Source organism: Entelurus aequoreus, linkage group LG23 (assembly GCF_033978785.1).
Source record: "Entelurus aequoreus isolate RoL-2023_Sb linkage group LG23, RoL_Eaeq_v1.1, whole genome shotgun sequence".
Classification (NCBI taxonomy): Eukaryota; Metazoa; Chordata; class Actinopteri; order Syngnathiformes; family Syngnathidae; genus Entelurus; species Entelurus aequoreus.
Genome location: NC_084753.1, coordinates 34,487,099 through 34,508,471, shown reverse-complemented (window position 1 = coordinate 34,508,471; position 21,373 = coordinate 34,487,099). Strand labels below are relative to the sequence as shown.

General features: G+C 38.2%; 1 protein-coding gene across 4 annotated transcripts in view; it reads right to left on the bottom strand.

The window, feature by feature from the left end:
• Window positions 1-21,373, bottom strand: part of LOC133640437 (transcription factor IIIB 90 kDa subunit-like) — a 172,808-nt gene that overhangs the window by 64,474 nt on the left and 86,961 nt on the right. For 3 of the 4 annotated variants that reach the window (XM_062033847.1, XM_062033848.1, XM_062033849.1), the window contains exons 13-16: window positions 21,021-21,082; window positions 20,693-20,774; window positions 20,559-20,617; window positions 16,183-16,448 (exon numbers count right to left, since the gene is read on the bottom strand). In XM_062033847.1, coding sequence (XP_061889831.1) covers window positions 16,183-16,448; window positions 20,559-20,617; window positions 20,693-20,774; window positions 21,021-21,082 — 469 coding nt within the window. The remainder of the gene's footprint in view (window positions 1-16,182; window positions 16,449-20,558; window positions 20,618-20,692; window positions 20,775-21,020; window positions 21,083-21,373) is intronic. The other variant, XM_062033850.1, reaches the window with a different exon arrangement.

Here is a 21,373-nt window from a genome sequence, read left to right as displayed (position 1 = left end):
ATGCTTTTTGACAACGTTTATTCAATGTCAGGTTCTGACGTTGATTTGACCATTGAAATTTGGTCATTTCCCAACCAACATTCTAGAAAACAAATTTAACGTTGAAACATGTTTTTTGACAACGTTTAAGCAATGTTGTGTTTTGACATTGATTTGACCATAGAAATTTGGTCATTTCCCAACCAATATTCTACAACAAAAACACAACGTTGAAACAACATGCTTTTTGACAACGTTTAATCAATGTCAGGTTCTGACGTTGATTTGACCATTGAAATTTGGTCATTTCCCAACCAACATTCTAGAAAACAAATTTAACATTGAAACAACATGCTTTTTGACGACATTTAATCAATGTTGGGTTCTGACCATTGAAATGTCGTCATTTACCAACCAACATTCTACAAAACAAATTTAACGTTGAAGCAACATGCTTTTTGACAACGTTTAATCAATGTTGGGTTCTGACGTTGATTTGACCATTGAAATTTGGTCATTTTCCAACCAATATTCTACAACAAAAACACAACGTTGAAGCAACAAGCTTTTTGACAACGTTTATTCAATGTCAGGTTCTGACGTTGATTTGACCATTGAAATTTGGTCATTTCCCAACCAACATTCTAGAAAACAAATTTAACATTGAAACAACATGCTTTTTGACAACGTTTAAGCAATGTTGTGTTTTGACATTGATTTGACCATAGAAATTTGGTCATTTCCCAACCAATATTCTACAACAAAAATACAACGTTCTAATAATACTACTACTACTAATGCTTTTTGACGACATTTAATCAATGTTGGGTTCTGACCATTGAAATGTGGTCATTTACCAACCAACATTCTACAAAACAAATTTAACGTTGAAGCAACATGCTTTTTGACAACATTTAATCAATGTTGGGTTCTGACGTTGATTTGACCATTGAAATTTGGTCATTTTCCAACCAATATTCTACAACAAAACAACGTTGAAACCACATGCTTTTTGACAACGTTTAATCAATGTTGGGTTCTGACGTTGATGTGGCCATTGAATTTTGGTCATTTCCCAACCAATATTCTACAACACAAACAACGTTGAAACAACATGCTTTTTGACAACGTTCATTCAATGTCAGGTTGATTTGACCTTTGAAATTTGATCATTTACCAACCAACATTCTGCAAAACAAATTTAACGTTGAAACAACATGCTTTTTCACAACGTTTAAGCAATGTTGTGTTCTGAAGTTGATTTGACCATAGAAATTTGGTCATTTCCCAACCAACATTCTACAAAACAAATTTAACGTTGAAACAACATGCTTTTTGACAACATTTAATCAATGTCAGGTTGTGACATTGATTTGACCTTTGAAATTTGGTCATTTCCCAACCAACATTCTACAAAACAAATTTAACGTTGAAACAACATGCTTTTTGACAACGTTTAAGCAATGTTGTGTTTTGACATTGATTTGACCATAGAAATTTGGTCATTTTCCAACCAATATTCTACAACAAAAATACAACGTTGAAACAACATGCTTTTTGACGACGTTTATTCAATGTTGGGTTCTGATGTTGATTTGACCATTGAAATGTGGTCATTTCCCAACCAACATTCTACAAAACAAATTTAACGTTGAAACAACACGCTTTTAGACGATGCTTAATCAATGTTGGGTTCTGAGCTTGAATTGACCATTGAAATGTGGTCATTTCCCAACCAATATTCTACAACAAAAACACAACGTTGAAACAACATGCTTTTTGACAACGTTTATTCAATGTCAGGTTCTGACGTTGATTTGACCATTGAAATTTGGTCATTTCCCAACCAACATTCTAGAAAACAAATTTAACGTTGAAACAACATGCTTTTTGACAACCTACTCAGTGGCCTAGTGGTTAGAGTGTCCACCCTGAGATCGGTAGGTTGTGAGTTCAAACCCCAGCCGAGTCATACAGAAGACTATAAAAATGGGACCCATTACCTCCCTGCTTGGCACTCAGCATCAAGGGTTGGAATTGGGGGTTAAATCACCAAAAATGATTCCCGGGCGCGGCACCGCTGCTGCCCACTGCTCCCCTCACCTCCCAGGGGGTGAACAAGGGGATGGGTCAAATGCAGAGGACAAATTTCACCACACCTAGTGTGCGTGTGACAATCATTGGTACTTTAACTTTAACGTTTAAGCAATGTTGTGTTTTGACATTGATTTGACCATAGAAATTTGATCATTTCCCAACCAAATTTCTACAACAAAAATACAACGTTCAAACAACATGCTTTTTGACAACATTTAATCAATGTTGGGTTCTGACCATTGAAATGTGGTCATTTACCAACCAACATTCTACAAAACAAACTTAACGTTGAAGCAACATGCTTTTTGACAACGTTTAATCAATGTTGGGTTTTGACGCTGATTTGACCATTGAAATTTGGTCATTTCCCAACCGATATTCTACAACACAAACACAACTTTGAAACATGCTTTTTGGACAACTTTTTTAAATTTGGTCATTTCCGAACCAACATTCTACAAAACAAATGTAACGTTGAAACAACATGCTTTTTGACAACGTTTAATCAATGTTGGGTTCTGAGCTTGATTTGACCATTGAATTTTGGTCATTTCCCAACCAATATTCTACAACAAAAACACAACGTTGAAGCAACATGCTTTTTGACAACGTTTATTCAATGTCAGGTTGTGACGTTGATTTGACCTTTGAAATTTGGTCATTTACCAACCAACATTCTACAAAACAAATACAACGTTGAAACAACATTCTTTTTGACAACGTTTAATCAATGTTGGGTTCTGACGTTGATTTGACCATTGAAATTTGGTAATTTCCGAACCAACATTCTACAAAACAAATTTAACGTTGAAACAACATGCTTTTTGATGACGCTTAATCAATGTTGGGTTCTGAGCTTGATTTGACCATTGAAATTTGGTCATTTACCAACCAATATTCTAAAACAGGGGTCACCAACCTTTTTGAAACCAAGAGCTACTTCTTGGGTACTGATTATGCGAAGGGCTACCAGTTTGATACACACTTAAATAAATTGCCAGAAATAGCCAATTTGCTCAATTTACCTTTAACTCTATGTTATTAATAATTAATTATATTTACACTTAATTAAACGGTTTAAAAGACGTGAAAACACGAAAAAAATGACAATTAAATTTTGAAACATAGTTTATCTTCAATTTTTGACTCTTTAAAATTCAAAATTCAACCGAAAAAAAGAAGAGAAAAACTAGCTAATTCGAATCTTTTTAAAAAAATTTAAAAAAGAATTTATGGAACATCATTAGTAATTTTTCCTGGTTAAAATTAATTTTAGAATTTTGATGACATGTTTTAAATAGGTTAAAATCCAATCTACACTTTGTTATAATATTAAACAAATTGGACCAAGCTACATTTCTAACAAAGACAAATCATTATTTGTTCTAGATTTTCCAGAACAAATTTTTTTAAAAGAAATTCAAAAAACTTTGAAATAAGATTTAAATTTGATTCTACAGATTTTCTAGATTTGCCTGAATAATTTTTTTGAATTTTAATCATAATAAGTTTGAAGAAATATTTCACAAATATTCTTTGTCGAAAAAACAGAAGCTAAAATGAAGAATTAAATTAAAATGTATTTATTATTCTTTACAATAAAAATAAAAACATTTACTTGAACATTGTCAGAATTGTCAGGAAAGAAGAGGAAGGAATTTAAAAGGTAAAAAGGTATAAAAATCCTAAAATCATTTATAAGGTTGTATTTTTTCTCTAAAATTGTCTTTCTGAAAGTTATAAGAAGCAAAGTAAAAAAAATAATGAATTTATTTAAACAAGTGAAGACCAAGTCTTTAAAATATTTTCTTGGATTTTCAAATTCTATTTGAGTTTTGTCTCTCTTAGAATTAAAAATGTCGGGCAAAGCGAGACCAGCTTGCTAGTAAATAAATACAATTTAAAAAATAGAGGCAGCTCACTGCTAAGTGCTGCCATTTGAGCTATTTTTAGAACAGGCCCGCGGGCACCACGTTGGTGACCCCTGTTCTAAAACAAATACAACATTGAAACAACATGCTTTTTGACAACGTTTAATCAATGTGTTCTGTTGCTGATTTGACCATTGAAATTTGGTCATTTCCAAACCAATATTCTACAACACAAACGCAACATTGAAACATGCTTTTTGGACAACTTTTTGAAATATGGTCATTTCCCAACCAACAACGTAGATCCAACGTTGGACACCAACGTTGTTGCAGTTTGCAAATACAACTATTTTTCGACATTGTTTGAAAGTCAGTTTTAAAAGACATGTATGTAAAATCTACGTTGTATTCATGTCTTGTGCCTGCTGGGTGTTATTTCATTTTCAGAAGGCTCTCATAATGTGGAAAATTGTAATTAGAAGGTCGTGAACAGTTTTTTTATGCTCTGACTATTAAAATGTACAAATCTGTTAATGATAATTCCTGCTTTGTGGAAATAATATTTTTCACAGTCAGGCCAATTAAGCATTTAATTAACCTTTTAACGTAACCTTTAAATGAACATTTAATTAAATTAACCAATTACCAGAGATCAACAAGGGTTTACTGCACTTCCGATAGGGAAACTTCCAATGTAGCTGCAGACAACAGCATTAAAAGTTGGGGGATGGCGCGTCCTTGACTAGATGACTGCCAGCATCACGGACTCTGTCCCACCTCCGACCTCCCTCAGGGAGTACACAAGACCATTTCCACACACCAGTCAATAGAGCGGCACATTAACGTCCTGCGCTGGAATGTGCTCGCCACTGGTGCCATCAATCATCTTGTCAGAAGGACCGACTTTGAAACATTCAATAGTAACCGTATTTATCAAATGTTTATTTTTTTACCTTAAGTTCTAAAGTCTGGACACACTCACAAAACTGCATATACTGCAGTGCATACATGCTATTACCACCTGTTTCCATACGCTTTTACAGTAGTACCTCCACTTATAAGTACCTAAACCCACAATTACCAGCTATCTTTCGGCTAATTATTGCACTTAAAGTTGAGACTTTTATTAGTAGATTGCACAGTACAGTACATATTCCGTACAGTTGACCACTAAATGGTAAATACCCAATAAGTTTTTCAACTTGTTTAAGTCTGGGTTCTAAGCATCAATTTGAGTTAGGAGCCTCCCTACCACTTGTTGGGCCTTCAGAATGAACCCCATGAGATCTGCGCCGAAACATCCAGTCTTGCTTGCTAGCATTAGCTTGTAGCTAAAGACGAGTTAGTTAATTGTGTGACATAGTATTCTAGACCAAAAAAATAATCTATTATTCCGACCAAAAACTATTGCGCGCTCCACAGCCCACGGTTTTCATCCGATCGGAACGGTTCGAGTATCAAAACGTTCGGGCCGACCGGGAATTGTGACCTCTCAAAAAAAAAATAAAAAAATAATAATAATCTCAGATTACCCAGAATTCCTAATGAATGGGCGATTGTTCTAACTTTTTCGACTTCCCACATTTCTCAACTGATTCGGACCGTTCCACCATCCACAGACTCCACTCACCTTGGACATGTTCCAAGTTCAAAGAAATTCCAGGAATCCCCAGAATTCCTGGTTTTTCTAGAAAGTTTTCACAGTCCAAATTTTTCAACCGTTTTTGACCATTCCACCTTCAAAACATTCCTCTTCCTCTTTTTTTGTACAAATTCCCCGTTTTTCCAAAATTCCAGGAATTCCAAAATACCAATTCCAGTTCAAACTGTTACTACGTCAACATTTTTCATCCGTTTCAAAAAAATTCTAAGGATGTTCGATAATGGCTTTTTGCCGATATCCGATATTCCGATACTGTCCAACTCTCAATTACCGATACCGATATCAGCCGATACCGATATGTACAGTCGTGGAATTAACACATTATTATGCCTAATTTGGACAACCACGTATTAAAAAAATAAATAAAATAAAAGATAAATAAATTAAAAACATTTTCTTGAATAAAAAAAAGGAAAACAATATAAAAACAGTTACATAGAAACTAGTAATTAATGAAAATGAGTAAAATTAACTGTTAGTACTATTAGTGGACCAGCAGCACGCACAATCAAGTGTGCTTACGGACTGTATCCCTTGCAGACTGTATTGATATATATTGATATATAATGTAGGAACCAGAATATTAATAACAGAAAGAAACAACCCTTTTGTGTGAATGAGTGTAAATGGGGGAGGGAGTTTTTTTGGGTTGGTGCACTAATTGTAAGTGCATCTTGGGTTTTTTATGTTGATTTAATTCAAAAAAATAAAAATAAAATAAAAAAAAAACGATAACGATAATAAAAAAAACGATACCGATAATTTCCGATATTACATTTTAAAGCATTTATCTGCCGATATTATCGGACATCTCTAAAAAATTCAACACCAACTCCTTCATATCACCTATGACAATAGTGGTATTATATATATTTTTTGAATTCCCGAATTTCTCGGAAATTCCCTTTCAAATGAATGGACACATATTCAAAGTTACACAAAGTATAAAATTCTCAAAATTTTGCATCATTTTTTTAAACCCGATTCCGACCTTTTAACCATCCACACACACTACTCTTCCGATATCGAACACGAAACATGTTTTCCTTTTCCCCAAATTCCCGGTTTTCCAGGAATTTGCAGGAATGACCATTTTGTCCCCATTGACAATGAATGGGAAATATACAATCCACTGCATATCCCACATTTCTCATTCAATTTGAACCATTCCACCATCCATTAATTGGTTGATTGATTGATAAAAACTTGTATTAGTAGATTGCACAGTACAGTACATATTCCATACAATTGACCACTAAATGGTAACACCCCAATAAGTTTTTCAACTTGTTTAAGTCGGGGTCCACACACTCCAATCACCCTCGACATTCAAGCCGGCATGTTTCCCGGTTCCAAAAATTCCCTGATTACCTGAAATTACCAGGAATTTCCCCCCCCCCATTGAAAATGAATAGGCAATATACAAACCTCTACATATCCCACGTTTCTCCCCCGATTCGAACCGTTCCAAAATCCACACATTCCACTCACCCTGGACATTCAGGCATTTCAGTTCCGCTCTGGCGGTTCGGCGGCTCGCACACATCGGGAATTCGCACGCAATTTCTACCGGAGTTGCAAATTCTAGTTGAAAAATAAAATACTGATTTTATGAAGTAATTTCAAAAACTACAACCACCATAATAAACACTTTTAAATGTGTAACTGAACATTAATAATTTTGTACAGGCAACATTTTTGACACACTAGGTCAGGGGTCGCCAACCCGTCACTCGCGAGAATTTTAGAAATAAAATAATTTATTAATAGGACATCAGCGATGACCTACAGACCTGTCAAAAGGCACGCATTTTTTAACGCCTGAACACGCCCGCACGCCTCACCTCTCTCTTTAGCTCCACATCCCGCTGCCCTTGACACCGCCGCTACACCCCCGAGCACTTCACCTGCTCTTCTCGCATGCATGGCATGACGTGCAGAAAAAATCATCCAGCTGCAACGATGCATTAAAGGCAAATCCGCCATTTTTCAGGATCCAACATCGAACAACTCTCCCTTAAACCACGACCATCATCTAACAAGCCAAATACTAGAGTCCGTGAACATTGCTCCAAAGTACGTATTTTGTGTTGCTTTATTGTTAGTACAAAAGTAAACATTGACAGCAAAGGCAGTAATATATTTTTCCCCTCTTTATCACACAGCTGTTCACCCGCCAGGTGAACAGCTGATTTTTCTACTTCCGGCATTGACGTAAGACAGCCATGTGACTCGCGTCCCATACATAAACATAGGATGAACAACTATAGTACAGTACTCAGACTACAGTGGTCAAACAGATGGCTTCTACAGCAGGCGCGCCCAAAGTGTGGCACAGGGGCCATCTGTGGTCCGTGACTCGTTTGTCATTGGCCCGAGGCACATTACAAAACAAACACACGCAAAAATTAGGAAAACAGCAAGAAGCACAATGAGAAAAAAAGTAAATGTTTACATCAGCCAATAATAACGGTTTTGTCTTAAAAAAATTATTTAAAAAAAAAAAATATATATATATATATATATGTATATATATATAAAAATATATATATACATATGTTTAATATCAGTGTTGGGACTAACGCGTTACTTTGTTACTGTAACGCCGTTAGTTTCGGCGGTAACTAGTAATCTAACGCGTTGTTTTTTATATTCAGTAACTCAGTTACCGTTACTACATGATGCGTTACTGCGTTATTTTACGTTACTTTTTATGTAGTATAAAGTGTGTTTTATCGGAGCGCTGCAGTGTCATCGTTCTGATTCTTCTTGTGTCACAAGCCGAGGAAGAGAGACGTGCGCTCTATGTGTGTGTGAGTGTGAGTGTGGGGAGGGAAGAGAGAGAGGAGGGGGGGGGGCGTGCCTGATCATGGCGGAGCTGCAGTCGAGTTTGTTAACATGGAGATATTTTCACTACTTTTCTTTTGTCGAGCACAAAGAAAATAACATTTTAGTTAAAAGTAAATTGTGCTTTGGATCAAAGATCCCATCTACTGCCCAAAACAGCAATTAAAATCTGCTGAAACAAGCTACATAAGCAACATGCTTCAACGTAGCTAGTAAAGAGAGACAGAGACTCCAATGCCACTTCACCTCCACCACCACCACTTAAGGATTAACTCTGCCTCTGCTCATCATTCAGCACTGAAGGTACACACTCTGTCAATCAATGTTCTCTCCATGTGCGCAACATCAGACGTGCACACTGTGGCTACACCGGCAGCACACCTGGCCCAAACCTGACTAAATAACAAGTTACATCTCCATCCATCCATCCATCCATCCATTTTTTACCGCTTGTCCCTTTCGGGGTCGCTGGAGCCTATCTCAGCTGCATTCAGGCGGAAGGCGGGGTACACCCTGGACAAGTCCCCACCCATCGCAGGGCCAACACAAATAGACAGACAACATTCTCTTATTATTATAATCAAATGACAGCAGTCATTTCCATTTCTAATATAAGTGTTTAGGCCCACTTTCAATGACAATAACAACAAATATTGTTTTTCATGAGCTGTGTACTTGTATTGTTTGTCTGGATGGAGGTCCTGCTTTGGAAATAATTTGTACCCCTTTCAGACATTGCATTTAGTTCCCATTAAAACATTCACATGTTGCACAATGAGATGTAAGCAGGGGATCATGTGTACATTCCTGCAACTTCCTGTTTGTAAAAAATATATGTTTATTAGTATTGATTTAATATACTAACAGCATTTCATGATTAATATTTATAAATTAAGATTCCTAATAAATGCCAAAAGCTGACACTACTTTTAGCATTTTTTAAATAGAAAAATATCAATATAGCTCCAGCTTACTTTGACTTTTCAGTATAAGGCCCTTGGTGGAAAAAGTTTGAACTAAAGTATCAAAAGTATCGATATTTAGATTTGAGAATCGATAATAGAGCATAAACTCAGTGGCCTAGTGGTTAGAGTGTCCGCCCTGAGATCGGTAGGTTGTGAGTTCAAACCCCGGCCGAGTCATACCAAAGACTATAAAAATGGGACCCATTACCTCCCTGCTTGGCACTCAGCATCAAGGGTTGGAATTGGGGGTTAAATCACCAAAAATGATTCACTGCTGCTGCTCACTGCTCCCCTCACCTCCCAGGGGGTGATCAAGGGTAATGGGTCAACTGCAGAGAATAATTTCGCCACACCTCGTGTGTGCGTGACAATCATTGGCACTTTAACTTTAACTTAATAAAGATCTGGTATCGGCGGTATTAATGTTACAGTATGGATCCGCACATCACTACTCTGTTTTGCTCGGGAAAAGCTGCACTGACAGGGGATTTGAAAGAAGAAGAAAAAAGAACAGTCAAAGGGAACCAATTTCCTCCCAGAGCGGCGAGAAAGTGAGCGCGGCAGCAGAAACCCATTAAGTCCATTTTGAAAGGCTCGGCGAGGACGCGTGTCACGGAATGAACGCGGCCTGCAGAGGAGGCGGGTCTGGGAACAGAGAGGGAAACCTGGGCAGACATTACGAAGAGCAAGGAGGAGGATTGGGGTGGTGCGGGGGGGGGAGGAGCATCTGTCCCCCTGTCACAGGTGATTACTGCGGGTGACAGACGAGGCGGCGTGCGCGCGTGAACGTGGCGACGCGGTGCCAGACGAAACAAACGTCTCCATCCATCTCCATCTCTCCTCCGTGCAGCATCTGCTGTGCGCCGGGGGGATTATTATTGGACGTGATTAAATATGGATTTATGTGAGGGAGGTGTTGTCCCTCATTTGGACGCGAATGGATCATCTTGTTTCATGTCAGGGTACGATAATCAACGGACACGTGGCCACATGCACAATCTGTGTTCAATACGTGGGCAGAAGTATCGGGACACAAGCTGCTCCCATCTCACCTACGAAATACAGCGCGTGATGTTTGACGGTTATTATTCAACCGCAGTGCCAAAATGTAATAAAGCTGGATAATCAGGAGATTTTTGCACAATAATTAGGAACATTTTCAAAACTCTGGCTGGCAAAAACAAAGAGTTAAAAAAATAACAAAAAAGTTCACTCGTTTTAGTCACAAAAGATTTTCGCATCAATCTTGTATCTAAGACAATGGTTCTTAACCTTGTTGGAGGTACCGAACCCCACCAGTTTCTTATGCGGATTCACCGAACCCTTCTTTAGGGAAAAATAAAAAATAAAAAATTTTCAAATTCAAGACAAAGTTATATGTTTTTGGTAACACTTTAGTATGGGGAACATATTCTAAGTAATAAAGACTTAATTTAGAGTTATTTGGACACTAGGCTGAACATATTATAAGTAATAAAGACTTAATTTAGAGTTATTTGGACACTAGGGGAACATATTCTAAGTAACAAAGACTTAATTTAGAGTTATTTGGACACTAGGGGAATATATTCTAAGTAACAAAGACTTATTTTAGAGTTATTTGGACACTAGGGGAACATATTCTAAGTAACAAAGACTTAATTTAGAGTTATTTGGACACTAGGGGAACATATTCTAAGTAACAAAGACTTAATTTAGAGTTATTTGGACACTAGGGGAACATATTCTAAGTAACAAAGACTTCATTTAGAGTTATTTGGACAGTAGGGGAACATATTCTAAGTAATAAAGACTTAATTTAGAGTTATTTGGACACTAGGGGAACATATTCTAAGTAATAAAGACTTAATTTAGAGTTATTTGGTCTCTAGGGGAACATATTCTAAGTAATAAAGACTTAATTTAGAGTTATTTGGACACTAGGGGAACATATTCTAAGTAACAAAGACTTAATTTAGAGTTATTTGGACACTGGGGGAACATATTCTAAGTAACAAAGACTTATTTTAGAGTTATTTGGACACTAGGGGAACATATTCTAAGTAACAAAGACTTAATTTAGAGTTATTTGGACACTAGGGGAACATATTCTAAGTAACAAAGACTTAATTTAGAGTTATTTGGACACTAGGGGAACATATTCTAAGTAACAAAGACTTAATTTAGAGTTATTTGGACACTAGGGGAACATATTCTAAGTAATAAAGACTTAATTTAGAGTTATTTGGTTAGGGCCAGGGTTAGAGGTTTATATAATAAGGCCATGCCGAATAAGGCATTAATAAGTACTTAATAATGACTAGTTAAGAGCCAATATGTTACTAATTTGCAAGTTAATAAGCAACTAATTAATGGTGAATATGTTCCCCATACTAAAGTGTTACCAGGTTTTATTACTGGTGCACAAAATGAACCGTGAATGTACATCACCTTGTTCAAACAACAAAACCAACACAGTGCATAAACTCACAACGAATCAGTCTGACTTCTGCTGTTGCCGTATCCGTAATACGCCAATAGGGAGAAGTTTTTATTTACACGATGAGTCGGGTGTGTCTTGACCTTCGCCGAACCCCTGAGCCCGACTCACCGAACCCCTAGGGTTCGATCGAACCCAGGTTAAGAACCACTGATATAGAACATTGGACATATGTAAGTAAACAACGAGGTGGGGTCGCAGTGGCGCAAAAAAAGAGATCAGCATTGTCATACGAAAAAGGTAAATAAGCTTGTTTCAACAACTGTTTATAAAGAAGAGTAAATGGTGCACTATGTTAAGTTGTTTATGAGTGTGTTTACTACATTATTCATTAGTAACTGTACATGCATGTTCAAAATGTGCACTTCATTCTTACTATACTTACTGTCACCAAGTTTTTAGCAAATCAATGACTTGCAGTTCAGTAAAAACATTTAAAAAAAAACATTCCTGTATGACCAAATTGCATTTGTATCCAAATATTGGGGTAAATTGAGCACATTTTATTTATGCAAGCAAATAATAAGCCGTGATTAATCACAGTGATTAATCTGATTAAAAAAATTATAATTCCCCTTCTTTGGCTACTTTTAAGACCCTTCTTAAAACCCATTTTTATTCACTGGCTTTTAACCCAGCATGAGACTTTAAACTGTTTTTAACTGTTTTTAACTTTTTAACTGCTTTGTATCTAACAAATTGTTCTTAGGGTAATTTGTATTTGCTTTTTCAATGTGTATTTTACTTCTGTTTTAAATGTTATTTTTTTAGTCTGTCCTTTGCCTCTATTTCTTTGTGGTGTACAGCCCTTTGTTCTTCAACTGTGGTTGTTTTTAAAGGGCTTTATAAATAAAGTTTATAAATAAAGTTGGTATAGTATGGTATGGTATAATTTGACAGCCCTAAATCATCATTTACCAGCACTATTTTTAACACCTGACACCTTTAATTTCATCAGTTTAAGTAACAACACGGAAAATGACTGCCTCTATTCCATGAAACACAGACTACATGGTGTAAAAAAAAAATAACCGCCAGGGTCTTCAAGGGGCAGCGGGATCACAGCTCAGTCTGTAGGCGACCAACTGACAGAATAGAATGGGCTTTTATTGTCCTTGCACAGCAAGAACAAGCACATGGCAGAATACTTATGACTGTAGCTGCCATGCAAGGCGCTAACCACTACCTGTCAGGAGCAGGTAGGGAGTCGGTGCCTTGCTCAGGGACACCCCGACATGAACCACCCACTAAGCTTGCCGACCCGATTTGCACTGCAAAAACTGAAATCTAAGTAAGTAAATATCTCAAATAAGGGTGATATTTGCTTATTTTCGGTCTGATAAGATAATTCTTCTCACTAAGCAGATTTTATGTTAGAGTGTTTTGCTTGTTTTAAGTGTTTTGGTCCTAAATGATCTCAGTAAGATATTACAGCTTGTTGCTGAGATTTGATGACCTATATTGAGTAAAACATGCTTGAAACTAGAATATCAACTGTTGCAAAGCTTTGTCATCAACACTCACAAGTATAAAACTGCTTTTTTAAAGTCATAATTTCTTATTTCAAGCATGGAAAAAAATCATGATTTTGACACAATTGTGTCTCATAATTAAAACAACTGTTTTATTTTCAATGAAACAATAGAAAATACGTACTTATATAGTAGTACAGTTGGCACAGTACAGTAAACGGACAATAAAAAAAATTTGGGCCGGGGGCCGGGCTGTAAATATGCACACTAATTGACTGAAAGAGCACGCACTTGTCGCGATGATGTCATGTTATCGATGGAAAAATGAATTTTTAGACAATATGATTTGCCTGAGCGGCTAGGAGACCCCGAGAGTAACAAGCGCTTGCCTTGTTGCCTTTCCATTAAGAACAATAAATTCATCCATCCATCCATCCATCCATCTTCTTCCGCTTATCCGAGGTCGGGTCGCGGGGGCAGCAGCCTAAGCAGGGAAGCCCAGACTTCCCTCTCCCCAGCCACTTCGTCTAGCTCTTCCCGGGGGATCCCGAGGCGTTCCCAGGCCAGCCGGGAGACATAGTCTTCCCAACGTGTCCTGGGTCTTCCCCGTGGCCTCCTACCGGTCGGACGTGCCCTAAACACCTCCCTAGGGAGGCGTTCGGGTGGCATCCTGACCAGATGCCCGAACCACCTCATCTGGCTCCTCTCGATGTGGAGGAGCAGTGGCTTTACTTTGAGCTCCTCCCGGATGACAGAGCTTCTCACCCTATCTCTAAGGGAGAGCCCCGCCACCCGGCGGAGGAAACTCATTTCGGCCGCTTGTACCCGTGATCTTGTCCTTTCGGTCATAACCCAAAGCTCATGACCATAGGTGAGGATGGGAACGTAGATCGACCGGTAAATTGAGAGCTTTGCCTTGCGGCTCAGCTCCTTCTTCACCACAACGGACCGATACAGCGCCCGCATTACTGAAGACGCCGCACCAATCCGCCTGTCGATCTCACGAACCACTCTTCCCTAGTTTTTAGTATAAGTTTGCTGGTTTCAAGAAATGTAATGCCGAGCGCATATCATTATGTCAAGATAATGGCACTAGCATTTACTTCATTTAAGAATATTTTTCAACATATTGAGCAAAAAGGTCTCTTTTTTTTCTCTACCAAGAAAAGTGCACTTATTAGTGAGAATATACTTATTTTAAAGTACTTTTGGGTTCATTGAGGTTAGCTAATTTTACTTGTTTTGGAAAGTCTTGACAAGCCACATTTTCTTGTTCTATTGGCAGACAATTTTGCTTAATTCAAATAAAATACCCCTAATTTTTGTTTTTTTTTTCCCTTGTTTTTGAACACTGACTTTTTGCAGTGTGGTTTCTAGGGCACACTATTTGATTCGATTCTTGGGGTAACGATTCTCGATTGAAAACGATTATTGATTCAAAATCAATACTTATTTAATAAGATTGGGTGCCAGTTGTATGATTAACTACATTCCTCCATAAAATAAACAGTCTATATTACTTAAAATAAAACTGTTTTTAAAATAAAATTCTACCCAAACATTTAATAAAGTCAAATCCAAATCCATTAAGAATTATTATAGGTAAGAATCGCGATTCATTCAAAATACAAACATTTTGACACCCCTAGATGCCAATAGCTGCAGTGATCAGCAGTGTTGGGACTAACGCGTTACAAAGCAAGGCGACAGAGAAGAGGCGCGCTCTGTGTGTGTGTGTGTATGTGTGTGTGTGGAAGAGGGCGTGTCCGTGTTTACTAACAAGACGTTATGGCGAAGCCCGAAGCAGAGTTTCTTAACATGGAGATATTCTCACTACTTTTCTTTTGTCGACCACAAAGAAAAGAACATTTTAGTTAAATGTAAGTTCTGTCTTGGATTAAAGATCCTATCCTAGCAATTCAAATCTGCCGAAACAGCTACAAAAGCAACATGCTTCGACAAAGCTAGTAAAGCGAGACCCACTTCACCTGCTACGCAACAGCGGCTGGATTTTAACGAGGCACTGCACACTGAAGGTACACACACTCTGTCAATTCTCTTATATACTCTTTCATTCTAGACTTCTAGAGTGTTTGATTATCACATCATTCTAAATGTATAGACTATGAAGTTCACAAACATAAAGAGGGATGCTAGTGGGCCAGGCCAATCTTTCCTTACCTCTAAACTAAAACTGGGGAAATGTGTAGAGTGTTCTGGGCTTCAGACATGATTTTATTTCAGAATTCCTTGAGAGAAAAAAACGCCTGGTTAGGCTTTTTGTATGTAGTGTGTGCCTTCCTTGCTTTACAGCTATGTTGTTATTATGCTGTTTGTTACTTATTTATGTTATGTTGCAGCTATTTCAAATAGTTTTGTCAATTTGTTCTGGCCTGAAACAAATTGTCCCTTTGAAACATGTCTTTGTCTTTGTGTGTTGTATGTAGAGCACATTGCTTAGCAGAGTTCAGTGATGCAAATGCATGTCAAGTTGATCAACACATTGTATTATTCTCCAGTGCAATAACAGTACTGAAATGAAGGCTTAAAGGGCATTAAAGGGGGCCTTAAAAAAACAAAAACAAAAAATGTGAAATAAAGTAACTAGTAACTGTAACTAGTTACTGGTTTTCAGTAACTAACCCAACACTGGTGGTCAGCATCTTTATCTTGCTCTGTATGCGCTGTTAAATCTTGCTACTCCTTAGGGCTATTTATGCTGACTGAGCAATATTTTCCTTACTGCTCACTTAAACAGATAAAAAAAACATGTGTACAGAAAAGATAAACATCACCAACAAGGACTAACCTTTTCCCCAGCGAGCTGAGTGGCGTGCTGAGGCTGAGTGGCGCCCGGCCAGGTCTCTGGCTGCGTCCGCTCAGCCTGGCGGCACTCGGGGCTCTCGAAGGCTCGGCCGTGCGTGCGGGGCTGGCGGCGGGGGGCTTCACGTCGAGGTCCTTCAGCACGTCGTAGTTGATCTTGGTCGAGATCTTCTTCTGCTCCAGCATCTTCTCGATGGCCTCGTCGGCCGTGTTGGCCCGGATGGACGCGTGCCTCCTCGGCTTTGCTCGGGGCTGGAGGAAAGAAGACCGGTGCGTTTACTACTCTGACCAGTGCTGGGTCTGGATCAGATCAGAATCCTTTTACTGCCCTTGTCAGCCAGGGTTCAGACACTTTTGGATTTGTTTTTTGTGCAATAGCGCTACATGAAACAACTAGCAGAACTAACAAAACAGGATATGAACACAGTAAGATAAAAGACCTGGTCTGTGTGTGTACATCAGGGGTCACCAACCTTTTTGAAACCAAGAGCTACTTCTTGGGTACTGATTAATGCGAAGGGCTACCAGTTTGATACACACTTAAATAAATTGCCAGAAATAGCCAATTTGCTCAATTTACCTTTAACTCTATGTTATTATTAATAATTAATGATATTTAAACTTAATTGAACGGTTTAAAAGAGGAAAAAACACGAAAAAAATGACAATTCAATTTTGAAACATAGTTTATCTTCAATTTCGACTCTTTAAAATTCAAAATTCAACCGAAAAAAAGAAGAGAAAAACCAGCTAATTCGAATCTTTTTGAAAAAATTTAAAAAAGAATTTATGGAACATCATTAGTAATTTTTCCTGATTAAGATTACTTTTAGAATTTTGGTGACATGTTTTAAATAGGTTAAAATCCAATCTACACTTTGTTAGAATATATAACAAATTGGACCAAGCTATATTTCTAACAAAGACAAATCATTATTTCTTCTAGATTTTCCAAAACAAAACTTTTAAAAGAAATTCAAAAGACTTTGAAATAAGATTTAAATTTGATTCTACAGATTTTCTAGATTTGCCAGAATATTTTTTTGAATTTTAATCATAATAAGTTTAAAGAAATATTTCACAAATATTCTTCGTCGAAAAAACAGAAGTTAAAATGAAGAATTACATTAAAATGTATTTATTATTCTTTACAATAAAAAATAAAAAAATTACTTGAACATTGATTTAAATTGTCAGTAAGGAAGAGGAAGGAATTTAAAAGGTAAAAAGGTATATGTGTTTAAAAATCCTAAAATAATTTTTAAGGTTGTATTTTTTCTCTAAAATTGTCTTTCTGAAAGTTATAAGAAGCAAAGTAAAACAATTAATGAATTTATTTAAACAACTGAAGACCAAGTCTTTAAAATATTTTCTTGGATTTTTAAATTCTATTTGAGTTTTGTCTCTCTTAGAATTAAAAATGTCGGGCAAAGCGAGACCAGTTTGCTAGTAAATAAATAAAATTTAAAAAATAGAGGCAGCTCACTGGTAAGTGCTGCTATTTGAGCTATTTTTAGAACAGGCCAGCGGGCTACTCATCTGGTCCTTACGGGCTACCTGGTGCCTGCGGGCATCACGTTGGTGACCCCTGGTGTACATAAACACATGAGTGAAGTGGACAGTGATCAGTCGGTGAAAGTGAACTCAGTGCAAAGGATAGATCAGTTTGTGTTCATGAGCCCGATGACTGAGGGAATATAACGGTTCTTCCTTTTGATCCGAATGGTCCGCTACAATCCGGCTTTACGACTTATGTAAAAAATACTAAACGGTCTTGCGGAAAGGGAGTGCGATCAGCGCGCTTGCAGGAGAAAAGGTCACCGCCTCTGTCCAGGGTGCTGAAAACAGAGCGCCATCAGACGGGGGCGTGGCATGTGCTGACGGCGAGACACAGCTGGCAGACGATTAAGATTGCACAGGTGGTACGTGTTAATCTAATCACCTGTTGTCTTTAACAGTGAGCGGCCGGGTGCACCTCACCTCCTGTTATTACTGTACCAAAGCATCGTTCAACCCATCCTTCCGTACTGTTCCACATGTTTTTTTAACCATGCTTTCTGCAACCAACCGGACCAAACTCACACGCATTACAAACATAGCAGCTAAAATCATCGGCCTACCCACACCCAAGATTTCAGATCTAAACCCAGTGTTTCCCACACATTCATTTATTTGTGGCGGCCCGCCACGAAAGAATTACGTCCACCACAAAAAAAAAAAAAAAAAAAATTGTTTTTTTTTTGTTTTGTTTTTTTGTCCTGTCCAGCTTCTCAGGCAAATCATATAGTTGATGTAGATGCCCATATAGGCTGTTCAGATTTACTTTACAAAAGAGAAGTGTAGGATACTTCTCTTGTTGCCTTATTTGTATTTGACCACTACTGTTTTCTGTTTATTTGTTACTGACTGTGGAAGGACACCTCTGCCTCTGTTTCACTTTATGTTGCTGGTAAATAATATGGTTTTAGTAGTAGGCTAAAGTTAAATTATTTAGTATGCACTAATTAAAGGGGAAGAGCTTTAAGAGACATTTTAGCTTTTATATTTTATAAGATATATTTTTTGTAAGAACCACAATTAATAAATATATTTCAGTGAATAACTTATTGTTCAAATCTGTATATAAATATGTACATAAAGTGTAATTATATTGTAAAATGGATGGATGGATGGATGGACGTTTAAAACAAAACTGTTATTATTAATTAGTAAGTATACATTTTTTGAGCCTTTTTAGAGAAAATCATATCATTGTAGTAGATTATACAAATTACTCGATGATGTCATGGTGACCATGCCCATAGCCACGCCCATAGCCCCGCCCCCACCGCCACAGGTATCTTGGCAGTTTATGGTAAACACTGAAACCACAGGTCCAACATTCGACTGGCAAACACAATAGTCCAGGATATGACTCACCCACTACACCAATACATCATCCCACTACCATCAGGGCGCAGGTACAGAACTATCAAATTCTGGAGGGGCCGCCTCGGGAAAAGCCTGATCCCTGCAGCTATAGCCGCCCTAAACAGCAGGCCCGGCCGACCTGTCTGAGAAGCCTGTAAATGTGTTGGTCATGTATGATGTCTTTTTGTTATTTTTGTTTTGTGATGTGTCATGTCTACTGTTTAAATGTATGCCAGTGAAAATGAATTTCCCCAACGCGGACCAATAAATCTACCGTATTTTCCGCACTATAAGGTGCACCGGAATATAAGGCGCACGTCAATGAATGGCCTATTTTAAAACTTTGTTCATATATAAGGCACCGCATTATAAGGCGCATAGAATAGACGCTACAGTAGAGGCTGGGGTTACGTTATGCATCCCGTAGTTGCGAGACCTGTTGTGGCTCAATATTGGTCCATATATAAGGCGCACCGGATTATAAGGCGCACTGTCAGCTTTTGAGAAAAATTGGAGGTTTTTAGGTGCGCCTTATAGTGCGCAAAGTACGGTAAATCAAATAAAAAACAAATCAAATCAAAGACATGCACCTGGGGATAGGTTGATTGGCAACACTAAATGGTCCCTAGTGTGTGAATGTGAGTGTGAATGTTGTCTGTCTATCTGTGATGAGGCTGTGACTTGTCCAGGGTGTACCCCGCCTTCCGCCCGATTGTAGCAGAGGTAGGCTCCAGCACCCCCCGCGACCCCGAAAGGTATAAGCGGTAGAAAATGGATGGATGGATGTTACTGCATATGTCAGCAGATACATTAGGAGCCTTTGTTTGTTTACTTACTACTGAAAGACAAGTTGTCTACTATGTTCACTATTTTATTTAAGGACAAACTTGCAATAACTTAGACTTAGACTTCCTTTATATTGTCATTCAAATTTGAACTTTACAGTACAGATAAGAACGAAATTTCATTTCATTAGCTCATGGTAGTGCAGGATAAAAAAGCAATAAGGTGCATATATAAATAAATAAATAAATAGGTTACTGTACAAATAAATATATTGCACTTTTTCACATGCGTCCACGTTTATGGATGTATGTTATATTGTCTTTTTTATTCCGGCGAGTTAATCCATTTTGGGGGGAGTTGAGAGGATTTTTATGATGCGTTCAAGAGTCTTACGGCCTGAGGGAAGAAGCTGTTACAGAACCTGGAGGTTCTGCTTCGGAGGCTGCGGAACCTCTTTCTAGAGTCTCTTTCTTATTTCTAGAGAATAAGAAACATGTTTAATGTACCCTAAGATTTTGTGTTAAAATAAAGCCAATAATGCAATTTTTGGTGGTCCCCTTTATTTAAAAAAGTATCGAAAAGTACCGAAAAAATGTTGGTATCGGGACAACACTAATTTGTTGTTTACATTATTACAATAAATGTAATTTTTCCGATGCTTCCTACCTTCTTCTTCTCCTTGTAGACACCTTGCTTCTTCTCCAAGGCGATCTTGGCTTCCTTTTCTGCAAAACAGCGGCCACATTTCAGCCGGCCTTGCACGGCGACGTCCGCGACAAGACGGCGGCGGCGTGACAAACCTTTCTGCTCCTTGAGGTAGTCCGAGTTCTGGGCGATCCACATGGCCGTCTTCACCTGGACCTCCTGGTCGTTCAGCAGGTACTGCACACACACACACACACACACACACACACACACACACACACACACACACACACACACACACACACACACACACATCAGCCGGCGCTTACAAACAACCTCTGCCAGCGGATATCATAGATTTGCAATGATGGCTGACGAGATGAGTTAAGGTGGAAAGGTCCGAGGTCAAGTCAGGCAGCTGCGGTCTAACGAGCACGGATTGATATTCAACATCGTTTGGAGTGTCAGTCAGTGCGTGCGTACCAGCTCAATCTCGCTGTCGTCAATGCCGCTGAGGTCCAGCTCGCCGCCTTCAACAGAATCACCTGTCACACAAAGACGGTCAACCTTTCTTGGGACATTTTCAACAGCAGTTTTTTGTTTTGAGTTACGTGACCATCCCTATCCCTAAGCTTTGTCGCCCCTCCATGACATCATCACAGGGTGACCATAGTTCTGCCAAGTAAGCCACCACGGAGCCACAGATGGTGGATAAAGGGTGAGAAATAGGGGGTGTTTAAAGGTTCGACATTGGTCCAATATCAGCAAAAAATGGTTAAGTCAATGAATCGAACTTGATAACTTAAAGTGAAGCGTCTAGTCCAGGGGTCTCCAAG